The sequence below is a fragment of the Trichinella spiralis genome, assembly GCF_000181795.1.
Source record: "Trichinella spiralis strain ISS 195 chromosome Unknown Scfld4, whole genome shotgun sequence".
NCBI lineage: Eukaryota > Metazoa > Nematoda > Enoplea > Trichinellida > Trichinellidae > Trichinella > Trichinella spiralis.
Genome location: NW_003526943.1, coordinates 275,072 through 294,960, shown reverse-complemented (window position 1 = coordinate 294,960; position 19,889 = coordinate 275,072). Strand labels below are relative to the sequence as shown.

Below are 19,889 nucleotides of genomic sequence, written 5' to 3'. Positions count from 1 at the left end.
ATTTGTTACAAAAATTCTCATAAAAGGAATATGCACGTGCTTTTTCATCCAAAAGGTTGGACGGTGGTGAGTAAGATTAGCGAGCCAAATTCTTTAAATAGCATCTGAAAAGAAATTATTGATTTGATTTAAATAAAATACTAAGATCTTTTGAATCTTTATTTACTTTGTGGCGAATTCGTCCCATTTTCCAATACGGATTCAAAATTTCCACAGCAGGTATTTTCTTATCATTATTTTTATCACTGTCCACTTGCACCGCATTCTATATACACATATATAATACTTATATGCGCAAATAAGATAATTCTCATTTTAAAAAAAAGTTAATAATAAATAAGAAAGAATTACATGCGTGGAAATGGTGCTTTGTTCAGGCTGAACAAGCCCAGCAATACTACTGCTGTCCTTTTGAAGAGAAGAAACTGTAGTTAATGTTTCAGTTTCAACAATTCGAAGTCGCTTTTGAGAAGGTTCCGTGGAAATTTCAATTTGATCATGTTCCTCCTAAAAAGCAGAAATTGCTTAAATAAAAAGTAAAAAACAATATTCCACGACAATACAACAAAAAGCTATTCTTTCGAACAAGCAAGCTTTTAACATACCACCTTTCTTTCTTCACTTGAATCAGCAGCAGCACATTTGTTGTCCATTTCAACAGTGATATCTTTTTCTGAGCACGTTTGTACATTGCTTTTCTCCATAGGCAATAATGAGCTGCAATCATCTTTGGAAGAAACAAAAATTTCCTATAATAAATTAATAAATAAACATACATATATATATATATATTTGATTGACAAAATTATGTGCTATATTTGAACTTACAGGTTTATCATCATTACCGCTTGGATAATTTTCCAAATTAACATTTTCTTCTTCTGCTTCAGGTTTCTGAAATCACACATCAAGATAAATATCCCATTCTGACGCTTTCAAGCCCCATTTAAAAGTTCACCTTTTCTCCATGCTCTACTGCAATGATCTCCGGTACAATGTTGACCAATGAATCATCTTTCCTAATTTCATCATTTAGAAAATCTCTGATATCCGGATAGAGTTCATTCTTTGATGCACTGTTCTTCATTCCTCCCAGCTGTAGGCACAGAGTACGAAAAATATTCAATTATTGAAACATACGTAACAATTTTCATACAGCACAAAATTTGAACATTTCCTTATTATTATCATTATTATTATTTTAAATAAATGTACCTTTTGCGAAACTTTTCCTTGATAATTTCCAGGCGTACGAGATGTATTGAATGCTTTGTATTCAATTGCAGCAGCAATTTTTATTCTTACTTCTTCACTAAAATCAATAATCATGCATAACATCATATGTATAATCGAATTATTTATAATATAAAAATCAACAACGAATAAAATCTTAAAATTTTTAAACAGCAATAAAGTATTTCTAGAAATGAAATTATCCTAATTTTATATTTCACTGAATTCATCAATCACTAAGCAAGCAAGCAAACAAACTTACTTAATTTCTTCCTTTCCTGCACTTATCAAATTCGATGTGATTCCTTTGACCAATGCTTTCAGTGCAGCTCTACGAGTCTTAAAAAAAGACCAAAAAACTACTTATGTTCAAAAGCAATTTTACCACTCAGTAATATACTTGGGAATTGATCAAAGAAACTGAATTTCCGCTGTCGATTAAATCTTCCACCGTGGGACGACCTTCGAAAAATTACAAAATTAGCATTTCATTCTCGAATGAAGAGAAAATTGAAAAACAAATCCTTACTCAAATCTTGGTCAGCAGTAACATTCTGTGACGCATTAGTCGACTGAAAAATATAATTTTCCAATCAAAAAATGAACAACAACGTAAACAATAATAACTCACCGTTGTTGCACATTTTCTACGCTTGCTCATTTCTTGGGCAATTAAAAGCCGCCTCGACTCTTTTTCCGCTTCTTCAAAATTCATTCTTGAACGCTTGCTCGTTTCACCGTAATAACTAATCAAGTACATAAAGATAAATTTTTTATCTATGCATATTGTATATAAAAAGAAAAATAATCGGAATGGAATATTGAAAAATAACAGTTTAAATTTTTTTTTTAAATTGGTATAATTTAATAGAATCATTTTATTCAGTTGTGAGCAAGTGCATAATAATAATAGCATACCAATCTGGTCCTTTGCGTCCACCGCCGTAAAGTTCTGATGCGTCATCTTCACTTTTACAAGTCCAAGACGTTGAGTAACCAACTTGATCAAAAGCGAACTTTCGCTTTTCACAACCAATCGGATCTGTGCAAAAGTCACAATTATCACCACATCTATCCAAAGTACCACCGAAGTAAGCTGAAAAAACAGCATGACGACACCTAAACATTAAATTAATCAAGACATCACAAATTTATTTATTTATCCACACAACCAGTAGAAAGCTCACTTCAAACTTTCGCAAAAAGATACAATTTCTTCAAATTCCATTTTCATCGCTTTCTCTGCATGAGGTGAAAAATCTTTCGACATCTGAAAATATTATTACAGATTTTCAAATTTTAATTGTTCACTTCTTCACCCACTATAGAACAGTACCTTCTTGTTCAAGATGCTCTGCTTGGTGAAATATTCGCCCACGCGACGTTCTTCGCGACAATAATAAATACGACAATAGGATCTGTTGCCGTCACGTCCGGCACGCCCGGATTCTTGATAATAGCCGGTCAGTGTTTTCGGCAAATCCCAATGAACTACACACCTTTAAAATTAGCAATTGAGTTTTGAATTTTTGAATAAAATAACAAAAAAAATACAAAAATCATTTAAAACAAAAATACCGGACATCACTTTTATCCACACCCATTCCGAACGATATCGTAGCCACAATAACGTGCACCTTTCCAACCATCCAATCATTGTACACCTTTTCTCGCACCTGCAATTCCAAGGGTGATTGATTTATTCGATTGGAACGTTTCAAATTTAAAATTGCCACATTTCATTACTTTGTTCGAAAGACCAGCATGATAAGCGGCACATCGGATTCCATATCCGCTTATGTCTGCCGCGAATGATTCGCACCGTTCCCTGGTTCGACAATAGACTATACCGCTTCCTCCCTGTAACAGAGATGGGGTGGGGGGGGGAGGGAGGGGGAAGGATGAAATTTTTTTAAACAATTACAATCAATCAATCAATCAATCATCCAACTTCACCTGTTCTGTGAAGATTTGCTTCAGGAAGTCAGCCACGTGCTTTTCCCCATCGGCTATGGTGTCCTTGAATTGCACGTCGTAGAAGAGATTCGGTCTGTAGCAGGGATGTTTGAATTCGGCAACCGGCGGCTTCAGCTTCAGCAGCCGCAATATATCGCCGACAACTTTGCCGGTCGCGGTCGCGGTCAACGCGATCCAAGGTACGTCGTCGTACCTCTGTCTCAGGGCGCCCAAATTCAAATATTTCGGTCTGAAATCGTGGCCCCACTGGGACACGCAGTGGGCCTCGTCCACGGCGACGTAGTTGAGCAACTGTCGCTGGTGCAACGAGTCCAAAACCGACCGGCATGTCGCCGTCTCGGCCTGCTCTGGGGTAATGTAGAGGAGTTTGGTGTTGGGCACCTTGCTGCCAGCACCGAGCAGATCGTTCAGCAAAGATTGACGCTCGGCGTTGGTCAGTTTCGAGTGCAACGAGCCGGCTGCAATTTTCAAACGTTCCAAATGAGACAGTTGGTCGGAAATTAGCGCGATCAACGGTGAAAATACTACAGTAACACCCGATCGCAGCAGTGCCGGCAGTTGATAGCAGAGCGATTTGCCGGAGCCGGTGGGCATTGAAACGAACACATCCCGATCGCCTAATTTCAACCAACCAAATTTACACTTCATCAATATGAAAATTTAAAAAAACAACAAAAAAATACATATACATACATATATATATATATATATATATATATATATATATATATATATATATATATATCCTCTTAAATCTTCATAAATACCAATAAAAATAAATTAATAATTTTCTTCAATACAAAACAATTACTAAATGTGGAGATTAATTTTAAAAAATAATTGTATATTTTTTTGATCAATATTCAGTAACACATTTTCTCACGTTCTGCTATGACTTTGATCGCGTCTTCTTGAATTTCCGTTTTGAATTTATCGAAACCGAATACCGTCTTCAATACGGATTCCGGCGTGGCCATGGAGCCGAACAATCAAATATGCTCTGTTAAAAGAAGACAAAACTTTCAGTTGATATTAAACCCAATCTGTTTTATTAATTAAAAGTATTCCCAAATAAGCCGTCGAACTCACATTTTCTCTACTTACACCACCCGACAATCTGCACTACCTCACAAACAATTTCTCCAAATTTTTACCTTCTGCATACAGTAGATTATATATAAGTATGTATAATTGTTCAATTACAAAAGATTTCTTTTGAAATAATTTTAATATTTAAAATTCACTGAAACAACTGAACCAGAACAAATTAAATTTAAAATATTTATTACAATTATTTACACAGTTTTATTTTTTTTTAACACACACAGGTTACTTCAGTGATAGATCTTGGAAAATGAGTACAATGTAAACACGACAATTTCATAAAAATTTCATTGAAATTATTATTATAATAAATTTTATTCATAGCACCATGTGTAATAACTTTTGTTGTCATTGTTATCAAATTGACTACCAAGATTTTTCATTCACCTATTTACACACACAGTTTTCCTTTAAAATTACACAATCAGCAAACATATTATAATTCAAGTCAGTTATGAAAACATTAAAAATAAAAAAATACTTTTATCAAAATATTTTGAAAACAATCAACGGTTGATGTTCATAACAGACCACTATTTTATTCAGAACACAATAAATCATTTTTCACAAATGCAAAACTAGCTGTTTTCGGCTTCTTTTCGAAACACAACTGCGAGGGCTGTACCGGTCAATCTCAGTCAACCAAGAAAAAAAATGAATAAATAAAACTTATTTCATTTTATTATATTTTTAATTTTAATTATGAGATAGCAAAAATAAAAGAGAAGGAAACCAATCGTGTTGACCAATAAGTTTTAGTTCAGCTTGTTGGCTTTTCGATACAAAATGTCGCAAACTTCATTTAAACCGTGGACCGCTTCAATAGCCAACGCATAAGCTTCATCTTCTTCATCAACTTCAAAAGTTTCCAAAATACCTTCCCCTTGATCTAATATACCTGAAAACAAATCACATTTTACCATTTACAAAACATAACAATAAACTATTCCAAAAAAAACCCTTTTCCAATTAATACTTATAAATATATAGATATCTAGTACACTTTATTATTTATTTGATGAAAAAAATTTGTAAAGCATATTTACCGTACAGTACTTTGTCTAGTATCATTTGAGATAATTTCTTTTCAACTTGCTGCTAAAAAGATTAAAAAATACTTATTTAAGAAATACGAATGTCAACGTTAAATCAAAAATTATATTTTGAAAAAAATATAACTGATAAACAAATAAAAACCTGAGGAAGTCCTATTTGCTTTGCAATGAAACTGATTTCAAGACGAGAATAAGGATCGATTATTCGGCATAAATTTTTCTCTAGCATACTGTCATACAACGATTGAAAATGAGACTTCACCACACGGTCACTTTGCAATTCTTCGTTAAATTTTCCGCATGCCTGAAGAAATATGCTTCGAAACATACATATTGCACATGTAAATTCTCACTTCTTTGAAATCGGACAACGAGCGTTCTTTGGAAGCAGTAGCAACGGCTTTCATCGCTTCAAGTTGTCTACCGGCATGTTTCATTCCTAACTTTCCCTGAACAAGAATGTGAACGTCATCAGGACTAGAAAAAGGAAATCATCAGATTGATCATAAACAATATAAAATTTTGAAAGATATTACAGGTTAAGCATAATTTTGCACAACAGCATGTATTTCAAAGCGCGCAATGCTTCGGGAAGATTCAAAACGTCATAGCCTTCAAAAGCTTCATAGAAATACGAAAATGCTGTCTTAAAATCGCGCTCATCAGCCGCATGAAGAATTCCTAAAGCAAAAAAATAAAATTCAAAGCACTTTGAATAAAAATTACCACAAGCACACACACCTGACTGCATATCTAGAGCGGCTTGCATTCTAGGTGATACGTAAATGGCATTAGCGGTAGTTCGGGCTGAAGTTAGGGCGGCTCTTGCTTTTGTCAAGTTTCCCATTTCATAACAAGCTTTGCTCTCTTCCAACTGCACTTCGACCATCAATTCTTTGTCGTCGAGCTTTTTCAATTCTTTCACCAAAGTAACCGCTGAAATGAGGAAAAAACAAGATCAATTTAAAAAGCACAAATTTTGCAAATCCAAATTCACCTAAATTGAGAGCGTTTTGGAAATCTTCAATTTCGTTGAACAATTTCACCAGTCTTGCTTCGAGAGTTTGGCGCAAAAAAATGCGACTCTGTTCACGAGCCCATTGAATGCATTCTCTGCAAAGTTCAACCTGAAAAATTCAAATTTTCATTAATACTTTTCTAATTCCAGTTTATTAATACCAAATGAATAAATAACCTTGATATCTTGGAAATTTTTCGCTTCTGCAGGAGTACCATTCATTTCAATGCTACAAAACAAATCAACCAAATTACGAACCAATTTTGCTGCCTTGGCTTTTCCGAGGGAAATTAAAAAAGGTCGAGTTCGTTGAATCATTTCTTTTAATGCTGCAAAGAGGAAACAATAATGACAATTTTCAAATACCATCTCAAAAATACCTTCAGTTAACTTTTCTCTTGCCAAAATATTACCACACTGCATAATTACTTCTTCTTTTTTCTTAAGTTCTTCTTCATTGTCTTGTGACGTAGTGTTCGTCACTGTAATTTATATCACACATCAATACTGACAATCAGTCACAGTTAAAGAACAAAGCTATTTAAAGCCAAACTGATTATTCAGAAAATGATTACAGTTTAAGTGTTTTGCAAAAGATGTATGACAACAAAAATAGTAACAATGACAATTCATCGACACAGTTTTGAAAAACCGTAACACTCACCAAAATTCGTCAAATGACGAATTGCATTTTTTTCATCTTTGTGTACTTCAGCTAAAAAAATTTCCACTTCAGCAGCGCCTGCCATATTTTTCGCTCTGCTTTCACTCTCTAAACAACTTTCAATTCATCAATAATAACAATATAATGTAAGCTATTATAATGAAGAAGCGTTACAAATAATCTATTCTTTTCTCAGGAAAAAATTCTGCAATTATTATCTATATTTGTACAATTTGCTGACAAGTACTAACAAATTACATAAGCAGAATAGCAAAAGTCAAAATGTAACAAAATTTGACAAAAATGCACAATAAAATTACATTTTGCTTATAAATAAAAAATAATAAAGGTGCAGAAAATTAAAAAACATACACATAATCGGTAATTAACTGTATAAAATATGTTCAAAGAGAGATTAACAAAGATCAAACAATCAACATAATTAGTAAAACTTTGAAAGAATAATAGTTTAAATAAAAATTATCTGACAAAATAACAAAAACATACCTCCTGTCTCGACTTCAAAATTTCTTTCTACGTCATTCATCCGTAGTCAATTTACAGTCTACTAAAAGACAATGAAGTTTTAATTTTTCAAATCAAAAGAACTGCTGTTTAACAATTGAATTTCCACTTGACTTAAAAATAAATATTAAAATTGAATTTATTATTAAAAAATAAATTGAAATAAATTAAATTCGACTTAATATGCTTCATTGATTGCAGTGATAACAAGATAATTGTAAATTTCAGTAATATATGTGATAATAATCGTGATAATTTAGAATTCTTTGAAAGCGATGTGAGATTTTAAGTTAAAAATTTATTTAAAAAATTCATTCACTGAAATCATTTTTAATATTGAGAACTTTTTTACTTTAAAACGTTTAGTATACTGTAGTTTTAGATTGCATCTCCTCGAATAATTGCTTGAACTTTTGCAGTTTTTATTTGTAATGTAACGTAAGCTTTGAAAAATTTATAAAATTAGTTTTTTGTGAGTTTGAACAATTTGAAAATTGTTCAATTGTTTTTCAGTGATTATTAAATTGTACATTTTAGTGACCATTAATTTGAAAAAATTAGTTAAGTTGTATTACTAATATCAGCTTAACCAGTGGGCATTAAAAAAATGATATTTGTTTTTTTTTTGAATATTAATAACGTGTACATGTTGGATCTGTTTTGTTGTACGAAACGAAAATTTGCGATCAGTTTAGAGAAAACCTGCTAAAATTGTGTACTGTACATTTGGAGAGTTGTGTTTTAGTGTTGTTGTCGTTGGTGTTTTGACGAAAGATGATTAATTTTCAGTTACGGCATCATGAATAAAGAACTTTTTGATGTATGATTTATTTTATTATGTTGATTATTTCTTTTTTAACAATTGACGGTTAATAATTCTTCGAAAATTTTTAATTGACACTGAATATTTTTGTTGCCAAGTGCAAAACAGTTTTGATCAGCAGCAAGATTTGAAGTAGAGTTTTTGGTAAAATAATGGATAAATTTTTCTTCATAATTCTTTCCTAATACATTTTCACTTGTTATTTTCTTTTTTAATATGCCAGTATGCATGTTTGGGGATTAAGTTTTTGATTGAAGTAGTTTGTTGTTTTTTTTGAATATTATGAATTGTTGAAATTAATCGCTGTAAAGTGCGCTTTAGTGACGCAATAACTGCTCAATTTTATCACGTAGTTTCAGGCTTAATTGCGGAAAAGTTAGGTAAACTTTCAAGTTTCATGATTTCAAATAATAAAAAGCTTTTTTTTGTAAGATTGTTAAAGTGACGTTTTTATTTTACACAGTATGCTTTACTTTGTCGAGCCTTTAAAAAAGCGAGTAAATTTAGTCGTTTGTTTTTACATTGTTTTAATGTTTTTCAGCTACGACAATTTTTGATCTTGTACAACAGCCTGACCGAGGTTTGCTTCAACAGTTGCGTGTACAGTTTGAACGGTCGTTCGTTGATAACTGACGAACGTCAGTGCGTGGCTCGTTGTGTGGAAAAGAATATTCGTGGCAACGAGCGAATTTTGGCCACGTTTATGAACCGCGCCAAAGTCAACCGACGCTGACTGACTACCGGGCTACAGGATTCTTCGGATGGACGTGTTGGACGACCAAGGGTTCCGTCTCGACGGTCGCAGAGCGGACGAACTGCGCCAGATGCGGTGCCACGTCGGGGCGGTGGCCGAAGGCGACGGTTCGGCATATTTGGAACAGGGCCTGACCCAGGTGTTGGCCGTGGTCTACGGACCCACTGAGGGCGGGCGAGTTCGAACTCGGGCGGATCGGGCGGTGGTCGAATGCCGTGTGGTCGACAGGAACGCCACGCCCGCCGACCGTCGACCCCAAGAATACGCGCAACTGTTGAAAAAGGTGTTCGAGACGGTCGTCATTGGCGCCCATTATCCGAATTCGAAAATTTTCATCGTCTGCGAGGTGATTGCCAACGAAGGAGGCTTGCTGGCAACGTGCATCAACGCCTGCTCGATGGCGCTCATGCACGCCGGCGTGCCGATGCTGGATTTCGTGGCCGCCTGCAGCTTGACTTGCTACAACGACCAGCCACTGCTGGACGTGAACCACCAGGAAGAGGTGGTTGCCCAGTTGCCTCGCATGACTCTAGCGCTGTTGGTCCACGACAAAACCGTCGCCTTGTCCGAACTCTCCTGCAGGGCCCACGCGGATTTGGTCGAAGCAATGCTTGAACAAGGGAAGCAAGGATGCATGCAGGTTTGGAATGTGCTCGACAAACAGCTTCGTGCCCAGTTCAGTTCGATCATTCGAGCGCAACATGTTGCGGATCACGTTTGACATTGTGAGTCTGCTGCTATTTATATATCTCTACAGGGTTTTGTATTTTCGACTGTCTGTGTCATTTTCATTTTGTCATCACCATCACGTACACACCACACTCACGCAGAAAATTTTTTTAATAAAACAGATGGAGATCATTGATCTGTGAAAAAAAACAATGAGAAAATATTTTCCTTTTTTTTGTTAATAAAATATTTTCCGATGATTTTCCAGATCGTCAGAAACCGTCGTTCTCTCCGTAAATTACGATATATATATATATATATATATATATATATATATTCAAGCGAACCGAGATGAGTTCAGTTGAGTTGTTTTCAACTGGAACCATTTCCACTGGGCTGGGATTGTGGCAGTCGAATTGACGCTCCTTCTCCCGAAGCCGACTGTCTGGGTGTTGTGGTTCTCGAGGCTAAAAATTGACGACCGATACTTTGACGATTCCATGTGAAATTCACAGCTTGCATTGTCGGTTGACCGATCAGTGGATGATGATGATGATGAGGTAGAGCGTTTCTGGTAATTGGCGAAGATGGAGAAGCACTGGGGCCGGGATGTTGGGGCTGAAAAACCCCTATAGTACCTCCCATGCGTATGAACGTGGCGTCGAACGGCACGCTACCAGCGACGAACTTTCCGCCGACAGCCAGTGACTGCTGCACTGAATGTGCTTTAATTGCGCTAGGGAACGGTGGTACTTTACCGCTTTCCTGCACCATCTTTTGATATAGTTGCAGTTTTGCAGTAGTCTGCGTCAGCATAGAGCTCGCAGGAGTAGAACCGGATACTGCTTGCTGGCAGTTAGACTTGACCGTCTGAATTTGGCTCAACGAAGTCGACTGCTGTTGTGGTTGTTGTTGTTGTTGTTGTGATTGTATTAGCAATTGTTGTTGTTGTTGTTGTTGTTGTTGTTGTTGTTGTTGTTGTTGTTGCTGCTGTTGCTGCTGCTGTTGTTGTGGTTGTAGTAGTAATTGCTGATACTGGTGGTGTGTTTGTTGTAGTTGTTTCTGCTGGTGCTGTTGTAGTTCATGCTGGTTTGATTGTTGCTGTTGTTGTTGTATCTGTTGCAGATGCAACTGTTTTTGTTGTTGTGATTGTTGTTGTTGTTGCTGCTGCTGTATCTGGGCTCGTGGCATTTGCTGTGCAGTTAACACGGGTGGTGCGTCGAACGATCTCGATGTCGACGGACCAACTAACGCGGACGCAATCTGCGAAATGGCGCTTTGCGGTGTTGAGGGGGATGTTTCACCGACTCGTGGTCGTTTAACATTCGAGGGACTCGACACCGCAGTACCAGTTGTAGAAGTAGTAGTAGTAGTAGTAGTAGCAGTAGTAATAGTAGTAGCACCATTGGTAGTGGTCAAGTCAATAATTATTCCTGACGACGACGACGACGGCGGCGACGATGCTGCTGCTGTTGCTGTTGCTGCTACTGGACTGTTCAAATTGCCCGCACTTGAAGGAGATACTCCACCAACTGTTTTTTCTTTCACACATCGATTCTGCATAAAAAATACAGAAAACATCTTTTTCAATTCTCTAAAAATATAAAACAATTTCTGATGACAATGGAAGAATTCTTTTGCAACTTTTCAAACAATCAAGAACAGAAGAATTACTCATGCAATACTGGTGTAGCAATTAATAAAGTTGGTAGTTAATAAATTGCCCGCTATTCAAATAATTACCTGCTATTCATCCATGAATCAGGCCATACGCTTGTGGAAAGCCAGTCGAAAAATGGATCCAGATTTTCCATTTGTAAAGAATCTGCATTGCCAGGTTTCAAACAAGTACTGATGGCCAATTCAGTGAACAGCTCTTTCAATCGACTTCTGAAAGGTATTTTTTTTTCATTTTTTTCAAATGTTACCACAAAAAATTTATCAACGCACTGAACGGTCACATTCCATTGAAATTTCTTTCTGGGCTTGTATACCGTTTTCGGTCTAAAGTTGTCATTTTCCGTCACCGACTTCGCAGTCATTCTGTAAAAGTGAATAAAAAAAAATCACCTTTCGCACGTATGTATATAAAATAATATTATCATTTAAATTTTAATCCACGATCCACTTACATCTCCTGCTTCCGTTTGTCGGCTTCGGCACAAATTTCCTTGTAATCTCTCAACAGATTTGGCATCACTGCATCCACTTCTGTACATACAACAAAATAGTCAGAATCGGGAAAGAAAACTGTTGAAGAAGAACACAAACGATTGGAATGCAATCATCCATGAATATATATCACCTCGCTTGAGCTTGATAATAGCTTGGCGCAATCGTTGGCTATTATTGCTGAAAGTGTTGCTACCAGGCAGAACAAGATTGTCGGCATTTTTGGTTGCGTTCAAATTTCCCTCTGAATTGCACCGTTGGGGTAAATTTGGCGACGAATCCGCCGCCGTCTGGGTAACATCAGAGCTCGAATTGGAAGTTCGTATGTTGCTGTTCAACGATCGTCGTCCCATGCGTTTCAACGCGGCCATCAATTCCGGGCGGGGCACCTTGACTCGAGCGCTGAGGTCGTTAAACACGGCACCGCGTTCGAATTTATTCAAACCACACTGCGAGCACATGTCGCTAACTCTAAACAAATAAAACTTATTATTTCTTCCATCACATAAAATTACAATTATAAATTATTAGACTGACTGTCCAATGAGGAATAAATAATAAACAGAGTTGAAAAAAATATCATCGCAATTGTAAAGTAAATTTCCAAATCGAACTTACTTCACTAACAATTCAACTGCTTGCCTGTTCCAAAAGAGAACCTTTTTCCCGTGATCGCCAATTAGCTAAAATGACAACCACAAAAGGAAGTGGCAACCACAACAGAAAAACAAACAAACAAACAAACAAACAATTGCACCTTTTCAATTTGCTCGTTCATTTTCAATATAGCGCTAGGTAGTTTGTGACATTTCGGAGACCTGTTGTTCAAAGCCAAAGTAGGCGGCTGCCCAACCAGAGTTACTTTTTTGGTCACTTCAGGCAAATTAGCCACAGCACAACCACCACCACCGCTAGCAGAGGCAGGATTGAAGCTTTCGGCGGAAGTTCGTGGTTTGTCTCCGTTGGGGGGTTCTTTGTTGACAGTCTCGGACGCTGGGACAGACAATTTTTTTGCTGAAGTCTGCTTGTCGAGCACGGACAAAATTATCCCATCAATGATTGAATCGTGCACTTCTGGTGCGGAAATGTCAACTTGTGCAATGCTATTTATCACATCTGATATGTGCCTTGAACAAATAAAAGTAGATTTAATAAATAAAAAAATTAATTAATTAATAATAAACAGATGTACTTGTCATTTGCTTCGCATTTCTCTTTGCTTTCTTTATTCGGAACTTTTTTCAATACTTGAATTTGAGATCGATGCTTCGTATTTAAGCTTAAAAATTAAAAACAGTTGAAAAAATTATAAAAACAAAACAATACAATAAACAAAATATACCTTTTCTTTTTCAATTTCGCCGCTGCTTTAAAACTATTCGATCGATAATGAGATTCCAATTGTCCACCGACGTTTTTCGATGTTTTCGCTTCTTTCGAAATCTGTTTCTAGGAAAACAAATTTATGCTGCTTAAAGTTCAAATCAATAAAAATTGTTAATAGCAACAAGATAAATTAATAAAACAAAATATTCGCTATACTCGACTGCTTTTCCCTGGATTTTCGTAATCGTCGGTCATTTCACAAAATTCCAACTCGCCTCGGTTGACGTAGAAACCTCCATGTTGAGTGGACAACGTTGACGGAACCAACAATTCATACTGAAAACCAAACGTTGAACTACAATATTAATAAAAATAAAAAGTATAATAACTTTTCACCCCTTCAGCGTCATCGATAAATGGATCATTCAAATCGTATCCAAATCCGAGATCTATAAAATCTTCAACTCGGCCAATACAACCTTTGCGTCCTTTTCCACCCTGAAAAGCAAACTTCAGTTACAAAAAAAATAAAGTGAAATTGCATTTTCAAGGAAAACATACGTAAAAAATTATAATACAAAAAGTTGGTTTTCAATTAAATGCATAATTTACAAAAAAATCATATAAAAGTGAAAAACTGAAAAGTATTCTCATACACATGACATCATCTGAAATAACTGACAAAATATCATGCGCTAACAATAACATAAAAAATTACGAATCGTTGTTCGCATTTCTTGACAATGCCCGACAGCTTTTGATATTCTTCACTACGAGTGGACGGATCGACACCATATTCATTAACGTCAATTCCCTTAAAATCAAAAGTGAACTATTAAACAAACATAACACACAACAATCATCTCTGCACATGTTTTATCTAATTTCCATGATAATCATAAAACTCACAACATATATACATACATATATATATCCTAGTAAACAAATAATCACAAAAAGAAGCTATTACATAAAAATTTATATAAAACAACTCACACATGTTTATATATATATATATATTTGTTTAATGTCAATATCTTTGGTAAATAATAGAGTCGAAGCAAGTGCAAAAACAAATGGGACCAATAAAACGCAAATTTCAAGAAAACTTATAGATTTCGTCACAGATGCTAATTCAAATAAATAAAACAAAGGATTTACCTCTCAAACGCTAAAAAAAGCTTTAAATTCAAATTAATCGTGTAAAAATGAAATAATAAAACGCAAATTTGCTCCTGTTTAATTTTCAATTTAATTCGCAATATCTGAACAAATTTCAAAAATGGAATAGTGAATCAAATAAAAATAAATACATAACAAATTGATTTAAAAAAGTTTTTAAATTGAAAATTCTAAATCAAATAATTATTTTACTTACAGAATTATTTTTACAAAAAATTTATAAAAAAACTTGAATTTCAGAAAAAGTACGGTTTAAAAGATTGACCCAAATATATCATCCCGTTGACATAGCGTTTAATCCAAAAATTTTTAAATGTACTTTAAAAATAATTTACCTAAATCGTGCATGAATTTTGAAAAAATATTTCAGTACCATATGCTTTTTTAACATTGTTATTCTGATAAATTGGAAAACTACAAACTCAGTATAAATCTTTATCCAAATTACTACATCATTTTAATCTAAATGAATATAAACCTACTGATTTAACTGAGTCAATAAAGTTATGAAAAATATGAAATATCAAGCTAAAATCTACAAGTTATTCAACAAAAAATAAATAAATTAAGAAAATAAAACTTGTTTATAAAATAAACATTTCCCATTTCAACAATTACAGTATAACATAACAAAACAAAAAATTGAAATATCTGTTTTTCAGGCTCAGAGTTTAAAATTGGCAGACAAGAAATGTCTACATTTTAGCAATAAATAGTTAAATGATAGAAAAGTAAATAAGTTAAAATTTGATAAAAGCGAACAGAACAATGTGGCAGAGTAAAACTCGTTTGCAAAGTCTGAAACAAAAACTGATAAATTGACGTTATCGTTGAAAGAAATTGTATTGTTATCAAACATGTTTACCTTATCAAAAAAGAAACACCGAAAATTTACCATACTACATTAATGAAAAATGAATATGAAATTACAATGAAGAAATGAGCAGTGCATATATTTCTCAATAATTAATCACTTTAAACATGAACATTATAAAATGTTGCTTCGTAAAATAGTGTCTGAATTTCAACGTTATAAACATTTTCATCATCAGCAAACAGAAAGCTTGAACTGCGTGCAAAACAACGCGCCCTACGAAAGCGACGTCAAAAATTAATTTAAAAAACCTGGAAATAGCACAAGCGTGATCGCCAAGTTTGATGAAACTTGCTTATTTACTAAATATGAAATGTCCCAGTAAACAAAAATAATTAAGTTTCCGAAAACTTCCAAAATTGAACGAAACATACCAACTGCTCTTTCACAAGCGACGGCAAGTGAATTTCTGGATAAGCTTTGCCGCTGTGGACTTTCATCGAAACATCCAAACGAATAGTTGGAAGAGTCTTTTTCTTCTTCGCCAAGCTGCTTTCAACGAAGTCCATTTATATCTCTTCGTTTGTGCAAACAACTCTACATCGGCAAATTGTTTACCCAAATTAAATGTATTTTTATTTTCTGAAAAAAATACATATTTTTTGTAAAATATTTGAAAAAATTTTACGGTTTGTCAAAGAAAAGTTTGGTCAAGACGCGCGAAACGCGGCCAAACACTGACGACCCAATCGATCGCAATGACTGCAATGAAACGCCTCTGTTTTGTGCACCACAGAATCAAACATAGGTCACGACGGAATCTATTGGCAAGTTGTTCAGCAACGTTCTTCCCTAAGAGTCAAATCTCAGTTGACAATATTTCGTTTTAATATATAAATAGTTCCGGAAATTATTTCCAAATAAAAAAATATTAAAACCATAAGAAGCTGGCGCGCAGTTCAATTTTCTCTTTCGATTATTGTGATACGTTAGCAAATTCACGCCCAAACAACTTGAATGCACTGTTGAACTTGAAAAGCAATATCAACTTTACGTAGTCGCAGCAATTATTATTTTGTTAAAATATTTCAACTGAAATATATTATGCAAATTAACAAATAAGCAAATAAATAAATAAATGGAACATTCGTTTGTGTATTTGATATTTAGATGTTAAAAAAGTAATATTTAAATGTTGTAGGATTTCATTTGATTGGAAAGGTATGATTGAAAATGACAAGCAGATTCAACATAATTATAGATTACTGTAACATCACGTTTACTACTTTTTTTCTTTTTTTGAATTTTATCAAAAATATGTTTTTATTTTTCATTTTTAAATTCAATTAATATCTTTTTTTACTTTAAATTCAACACTTATATTAATTTTGAAAAGCCTCTTCATTTAAATTATTAATCATTACAAATACAAACTTAAGTAATTGAACTGAAAAGTAGTTTCATATTAATATATAATACTTCATAGTTATGTTAATTTTGAAATTACAAAGATCTAATCTACTGATTTTTGTTTTGCATTTATTTAATGCTTTGTTCATTATGGACTGACAAATTGGTATACTGTATTTTTTGAATTTCACGTATTGAAAAAAATTAGAAATGTCATTTAGTATTATTTTCTATTCAAAATCAAATATTTTTAATGAAAATCTTTTGTAAAATATTAAATTCAAAACGCTGTTTTACTCAATTTTATCAAATGTTTTTTGTATAATATTATATTACATTTTCAAAAACTTTGCAGTTTTATGTTTTTAAAATTTGGAATAACATTTATAAATGATGTTAAGGCGAAAATATTTTCAAAACGAATTGTTTCAGACAGTAGAAACTAATTTAAAACTTGATCATCACATAAAGGTGTGACGTAGTAAGTTGCTGGAAAAGGAGCGTTGTGTCGATCGGGTGCTTCATGCAATATGAAGCAGTTGCTGTTGAGCGCAGTTTTTAAAATATTTGATCCATTGAGATGGTTATCATCATACATCACGTGAGTGAAGATCTTGCTACAACGATTGTGGACAACAATCAAGCCAGCATGTGGAGTCACTGTCCAATCGAAGACAACCCTGCGGATATGTTGAGTAGAGGATGCTAGTTGAAGAAATTGGAAGAAAAAACATTTTGATTTTTCGATTTGTTGATGTCTCAAAACCACGGTCATATTGAATGGTTGGATCTGCCACTGATAGATTATTACAGGCCAATGTGGCTCAGCTAACATTAACCATTAGCAAAAAATCGAGCTTGACTTTTACAAAGAATGAATGGCATCAAGATGTAAGGCAATTTACAACATAATGAAAGAGCAACGGAGCGAGGATGGTAAAGAATTTCTAGTTCTAGTAATTGCTGTTATGCATGAATTGTTCAGCTATATGGAAATATACCAGTGGGCTAGAGGCAGCATAGTCTTATGTACAATGAATGAAGCTGGGAAGCACCTTGCTAGTAAGCATATCTATGCTTATTTGCTCCAACTGTTCCTGTTGTGTATTGAATTAATATAATCCAAAATTATTGCGAATGTAACTTGATCATCTTCTATTTAATATACTGTATCACATAGACAACAGAGTCAGTTAGTTACGAATATACATAGCGTGTGTGTGAGTTCAAGTTAGTGTGTCGAATAAACAATTACCGTTTTCTACCGAGTTTTGATCATGGCAGAAACACAGCAATTCCAGTACTGCTCGCGGCATTCTATTCGAGCTACGCATATGTAATATGTGACTTAGCCCATCGCATTATGAAGGATGCATATCTGCAAACTGATGCAGTTTGTTTATTCCCAGCATATGACATATGGATGTCATTTCTAGACAGACTGCAAGATTACATGGGGCTCATAGCAGATCGGAGATACGTCACGCAAATAGAGGCACAAACAAAAAACCCATTACATATTGCAATGGATAAGCTCTGCAATGAACTGGGAATGCATTGCATTGCATTGAAAATCGGAGATAAAGTGAAAATTCACTAATTTGAAGTTCATAGATCCACCTGATCTGTTGATAATACCGGAACATTCATGAAATCCATGATGATGATGTCGAAGATTCTTCATACGGAATCCCAGCTGCCGAAAAACTGAAAAGACTTGGAAAAAAAAGCAAACAAACAATACTGACGTATGGAAGCGTTGGTAAAATGTGTATGGTGTGAATTTGTCACAATGGAAGAAATGGAAGGCGGAACTGATTCGGTGAAAAATAAAATACAGTCTACTACTGACTTGAACATTGAATATACCTACCCAAATATGTCGGTAACAGGAATATTGTTTATGGGCCCAATTTTTATCGCGTTTTCTTACTGGTCGTTATTTTATTGAACCTTCGTACCGTTGTGTTATTCATTTTTCTTATCCAATTGTTGATTGGTTCAAACTTTTCAGTAGTTATTAGCTGCACTGTTTTTCTATTTCATTGTTCAAATATTTCCATTTACGATTACGTAACTTTAATTAGTTGTGACGTATCATTAGTAGTGAAAAATGTTATTGAATTTGTGTTTATCAAAATTTTGATAAGCTTTGTGAAAAATAACCGTGCGATGCATTTTTGAATAAATGTTTAATAATTTGACTACATACTGTTGTCATTCTTTATTTCTTAAAAATTCATTTAATATCATTTTTTCAATATCATACCTGGCGTTAATAAAATATTTATAAATCTAATTTTCAAGAATATGACATTTCATCACACCCATAACAGTAAACCGCATAGCTAGCTGAGGAAATTTCAAGCAGATTACCGTTTGATAATATTCAAATTTGATTGCTTGCAAAGTTCACGTTTGCAAGAATAATAGCATAGGAGTAGCAAAATTAACATTTGTAACATTTGATTTTTTGCTTCAGGAATTCAAAGAGATAGAAAGAATATTCCGTTGTTGAAAGCGTGAATTTGTATTTTGATGATATAAGGATCGCATTTTAATACCGGCTACGTAATACATAGCGACAGAACCGGCGCTGCGTTCGATGATTCAAATAATCGCATATCCAGAATGCAAAAACCTACTGTCGTTCCGTGAAACCGGAAAACCCATAAAAGTGCAAAGTATCTAAATGTGTCCACACTGCACCCCCGCAGCCTTCTTGTTAGTGCTGTTGGCTAGTGAAAAATAAAAATCACTATTTAACTTATTTTTTGTATTGTTTTTTCTGAATTATTACTATCGCATTTGATATAACGTCACTGTGGTACAATAAAATATAGAATAATGATAAAAATTATTTTCAGGAATGCTGATCATGAAAAAGTATAAAATTCACCACAAATAATATATTTAAATAAACAACATTTCAATAAATGACGAAACTTCAAGCAGACAATAAAATTTTGGGATAATATTTCCATTTTTTATGTTACGTCATTACTATTAAAGTTACGTAATCCAAAATGGAATATTTGAACCAATGAAATGAAAAAATATTAAAGCTAATCACAAGGGAAAGATTTGAATCAGTGAGCAATTAGACAAGGAAAACCAATACGACAAAGATTTGACTGTCCAATAGAATAGCGTGGTCAACGAC

General features: G+C 34.2%; 7 protein-coding genes across 7 annotated transcripts; 1 reads left to right on the top strand and 6 right to left on the bottom strand.

The window, feature by feature from the left end:
* Positions 1-44: 44 nt before the first annotated feature.
* Positions 45-1,993, bottom strand: Tsp_00045 (exosome complex exonuclease RRP45). Its single transcript, XM_003375823.1, has 11 exons — positions 1,865-1,993; positions 1,763-1,805; positions 1,634-1,695; positions 1,496-1,572; positions 1,216-1,312; positions 959-1,096; positions 829-894; positions 606-749; positions 352-507; positions 167-265; positions 45-104 (listed from the first exon to the last, which is right to left on the bottom strand). Exons 1-11 carry the CDS (start codon positions 1,991-1,993, stop codon positions 45-47), a joined length of 1,071 nt encoding a protein of 356 aa, XP_003375871.1.
* Positions 1,994-2,111: 118 nt separating this feature from the next.
* Tsp_00046 (ATP-dependent DNA helicase RecQ) lies at positions 2,112-3,858 on the bottom strand. The gene is given in 7 exon segments (XM_003375822.1): positions 2,112-2,329; positions 2,428-2,503; positions 2,570-2,732; positions 2,812-2,909; positions 2,980-3,093; positions 3,190-3,668; positions 3,684-3,858. 7 exon segments carry the CDS (start codon positions 3,856-3,858, stop codon positions 2,112-2,114), a joined length of 1,323 nt encoding a protein of 440 aa, XP_003375870.1.
* A 1,211-nt stretch (positions 3,859-5,069) lies between these two features.
* Positions 5,070-7,598, bottom strand: Tsp_00047 (26S proteasome non-ATPase regulatory subunit 11). Its single transcript, XM_003375821.1, has 11 exons — positions 7,559-7,598; positions 7,052-7,159; positions 6,768-6,869; positions 6,565-6,716; positions 6,367-6,496; positions 6,111-6,305; positions 5,906-6,050; positions 5,723-5,846; positions 5,536-5,673; positions 5,361-5,412; positions 5,070-5,212 (listed from the first exon to the last, which is right to left on the bottom strand). The coding sequence occupies exons 1-11, from the start codon at positions 7,596-7,598 to the stop codon at positions 5,070-5,072; spliced, it is 1,329 nt and encodes a 442-aa protein (XP_003375869.1).
* A 31-nt stretch (positions 7,599-7,629) lies between these two features.
* On the top strand, positions 7,630-9,321 carry Tsp_00048 (zinc finger protein). The gene is made up of 4 exons (XM_003375820.1): positions 7,630-7,634; positions 8,366-8,396; positions 8,941-9,117; positions 9,151-9,321. The coding sequence occupies exons 1-4, from the start codon at positions 7,630-7,632 to the stop codon at positions 9,319-9,321; spliced, it is 384 nt and encodes a 127-aa protein (XP_003375868.1).
* A 236-nt stretch (positions 9,322-9,557) lies between these two features.
* Positions 9,558-15,885, bottom strand: Tsp_00049 (conserved hypothetical protein). The gene is made up of 15 exons (XM_003375819.1): positions 15,751-15,885; positions 15,484-15,519; positions 14,039-14,134; positions 13,710-13,818; positions 13,581-13,675; positions 13,337-13,443; positions 13,187-13,273; positions 12,740-13,121; positions 12,613-12,677; positions 12,128-12,465; positions 11,955-12,033; positions 11,773-11,865; positions 11,566-11,712; positions 10,200-11,416; positions 9,558-9,763 (listed from the first exon to the last, which is right to left on the bottom strand). Exons 1-15 carry the CDS (start codon positions 15,883-15,885, stop codon positions 9,558-9,560), a joined length of 3,192 nt encoding a protein of 1,063 aa, XP_003375867.1.
* Positions 15,886-16,010: 125 nt separating this feature from the next.
* On the bottom strand, positions 16,011-17,561 carry Tsp_00050 (exosome complex exonuclease RRP45). The gene is made up of 3 exons (XM_003375818.1): positions 17,181-17,561; positions 16,751-16,763; positions 16,011-16,168 (listed from the first exon to the last, which is right to left on the bottom strand). The coding sequence occupies exons 1-3, from the start codon at positions 17,559-17,561 to the stop codon at positions 16,011-16,013; spliced, it is 552 nt and encodes a 183-aa protein (XP_003375866.1).
* Positions 17,562-18,239: 678 nt separating this feature from the next.
* Tsp_00051 (putative integral membrane protein) lies at positions 18,240-18,586 on the bottom strand. Its single transcript, XM_003375817.1, has 2 exons — positions 18,475-18,586; positions 18,240-18,433 (listed from the first exon to the last, which is right to left on the bottom strand). Exons 1-2 carry the CDS (start codon positions 18,584-18,586, stop codon positions 18,240-18,242), a joined length of 306 nt encoding a protein of 101 aa, XP_003375865.1.
* Between the last annotated feature and the right edge of the window lie 1,303 nt (positions 18,587-19,889).

Excerpts from the sequence above, each read along its gene's own strand:
- Tsp_00045 (XM_003375823.1), bottom strand. The coding sequence starts at position 1,993 with ATGTACTTGATTAGTTATTACGGTGAAACGAGCAAGCGTTCAAGAATG. Across the intron at positions 1,696-1,762 it reads TACTGCTGACCAAGATTTGA|GTCGTCCCACGGTGGAAGAT; the intron begins GTAAGGATTTGT and ends AATTTTTCGAAG. Across the intron at positions 266-351 it reads AAAGCACCATTTCCACGCAT|AATGCGGTGCAAGTGGACAG; the intron begins GTAATTCTTTCT and ends ATGTGTATATAG.
- Tsp_00046 (XM_003375822.1), bottom strand. The coding sequence starts at position 3,858 with ATGAAGTGTAAATTTGGTTGGTTGAAATTAGGCGATCGGGATGTGTTC. Across the intron at positions 2,504-2,569 it reads AGAGCATCTTGAACAAGAAG|ATGTCGAAAGATTTTTCACC; the intron begins GTACTGTTCTAT and ends TAATATTTTCAG. Across the intron at positions 2,330-2,427 it reads AATTGTATCTTTTTGCGAAA|CTTACTTCGGTGGTACTTTG; the intron begins GTTTGAAGTGAG and ends CTGTTTTTTCAG.
- Tsp_00047 (XM_003375821.1), bottom strand. The coding sequence starts at position 7,598 with ATGAATGACGTAGAAAGAAATTTTGAAGTCGAGACAGGAG. Across the intron at positions 6,497-6,564 it reads AAAATTTCCAAGATATCAAG|GTTGAACTTTGCAGAGAATG; the intron begins GTTATTTATTCA and ends TGAATTTTTCAG. Across the intron at positions 6,306-6,366 it reads CCAAAACGCTCTCAATTTAG|CGGTTACTTTGGTGAAAGAA; the intron begins GTGAATTTGGAT and ends TCCTCATTTCAG.
- Tsp_00050 (XM_003375818.1), bottom strand. The coding sequence starts at position 17,561 with ATGTTAGCTGAGCCACATTGGCCTGTAATAATCTATCAGTGGCAGATC.
- Tsp_00051 (XM_003375817.1), bottom strand. The coding sequence starts at position 18,586 with ATGTTCAAGTCAGTAGTAGACTGTATTTTATTTTTCACCGAATCAGTT. Across the intron at positions 18,434-18,474 it reads TTTTACCAACGCTTCCATAC|TTTTTCGGCAGCTGGGATTC; the intron begins GTCAGTATTGTT and ends AAGTCTTTTCAG.
- Tsp_00048 (XM_003375820.1), top strand. Across the intron at positions 8,397-8,940 it reads TGAATAAAGAACTTTTTGAT|CTACGACAATTTTTGATCTT; the intron begins GTATGATTTATT and ends AATGTTTTTCAG. Across the intron at positions 9,118-9,150 it reads CGTTTATGAACCGCGCCAAA|GATTCTTCGGATGGACGTGT; the intron begins GTCAACCGACGC and ends ACCGGGCTACAG.
- Tsp_00049 (XM_003375819.1), bottom strand. The coding sequence starts at position 15,885 with ATGGACTTCGTTGAAAGCAGCTTGGCGAAGAAGAAAAAGACTCTTCCA. Across the intron at positions 12,466-12,612 it reads GCAGTTGAATTGTTAGTGAA|AGTTAGCGACATGTGCTCGC; the intron begins GTAAGTTCGATT and ends TTATTTGTTTAG. Across the intron at positions 12,034-12,127 it reads TATTATCAAGCTCAAGCGAG|AAGTGGATGCAGTGATGCCA; the intron begins GTGATATATATT and ends TTGTATGTACAG.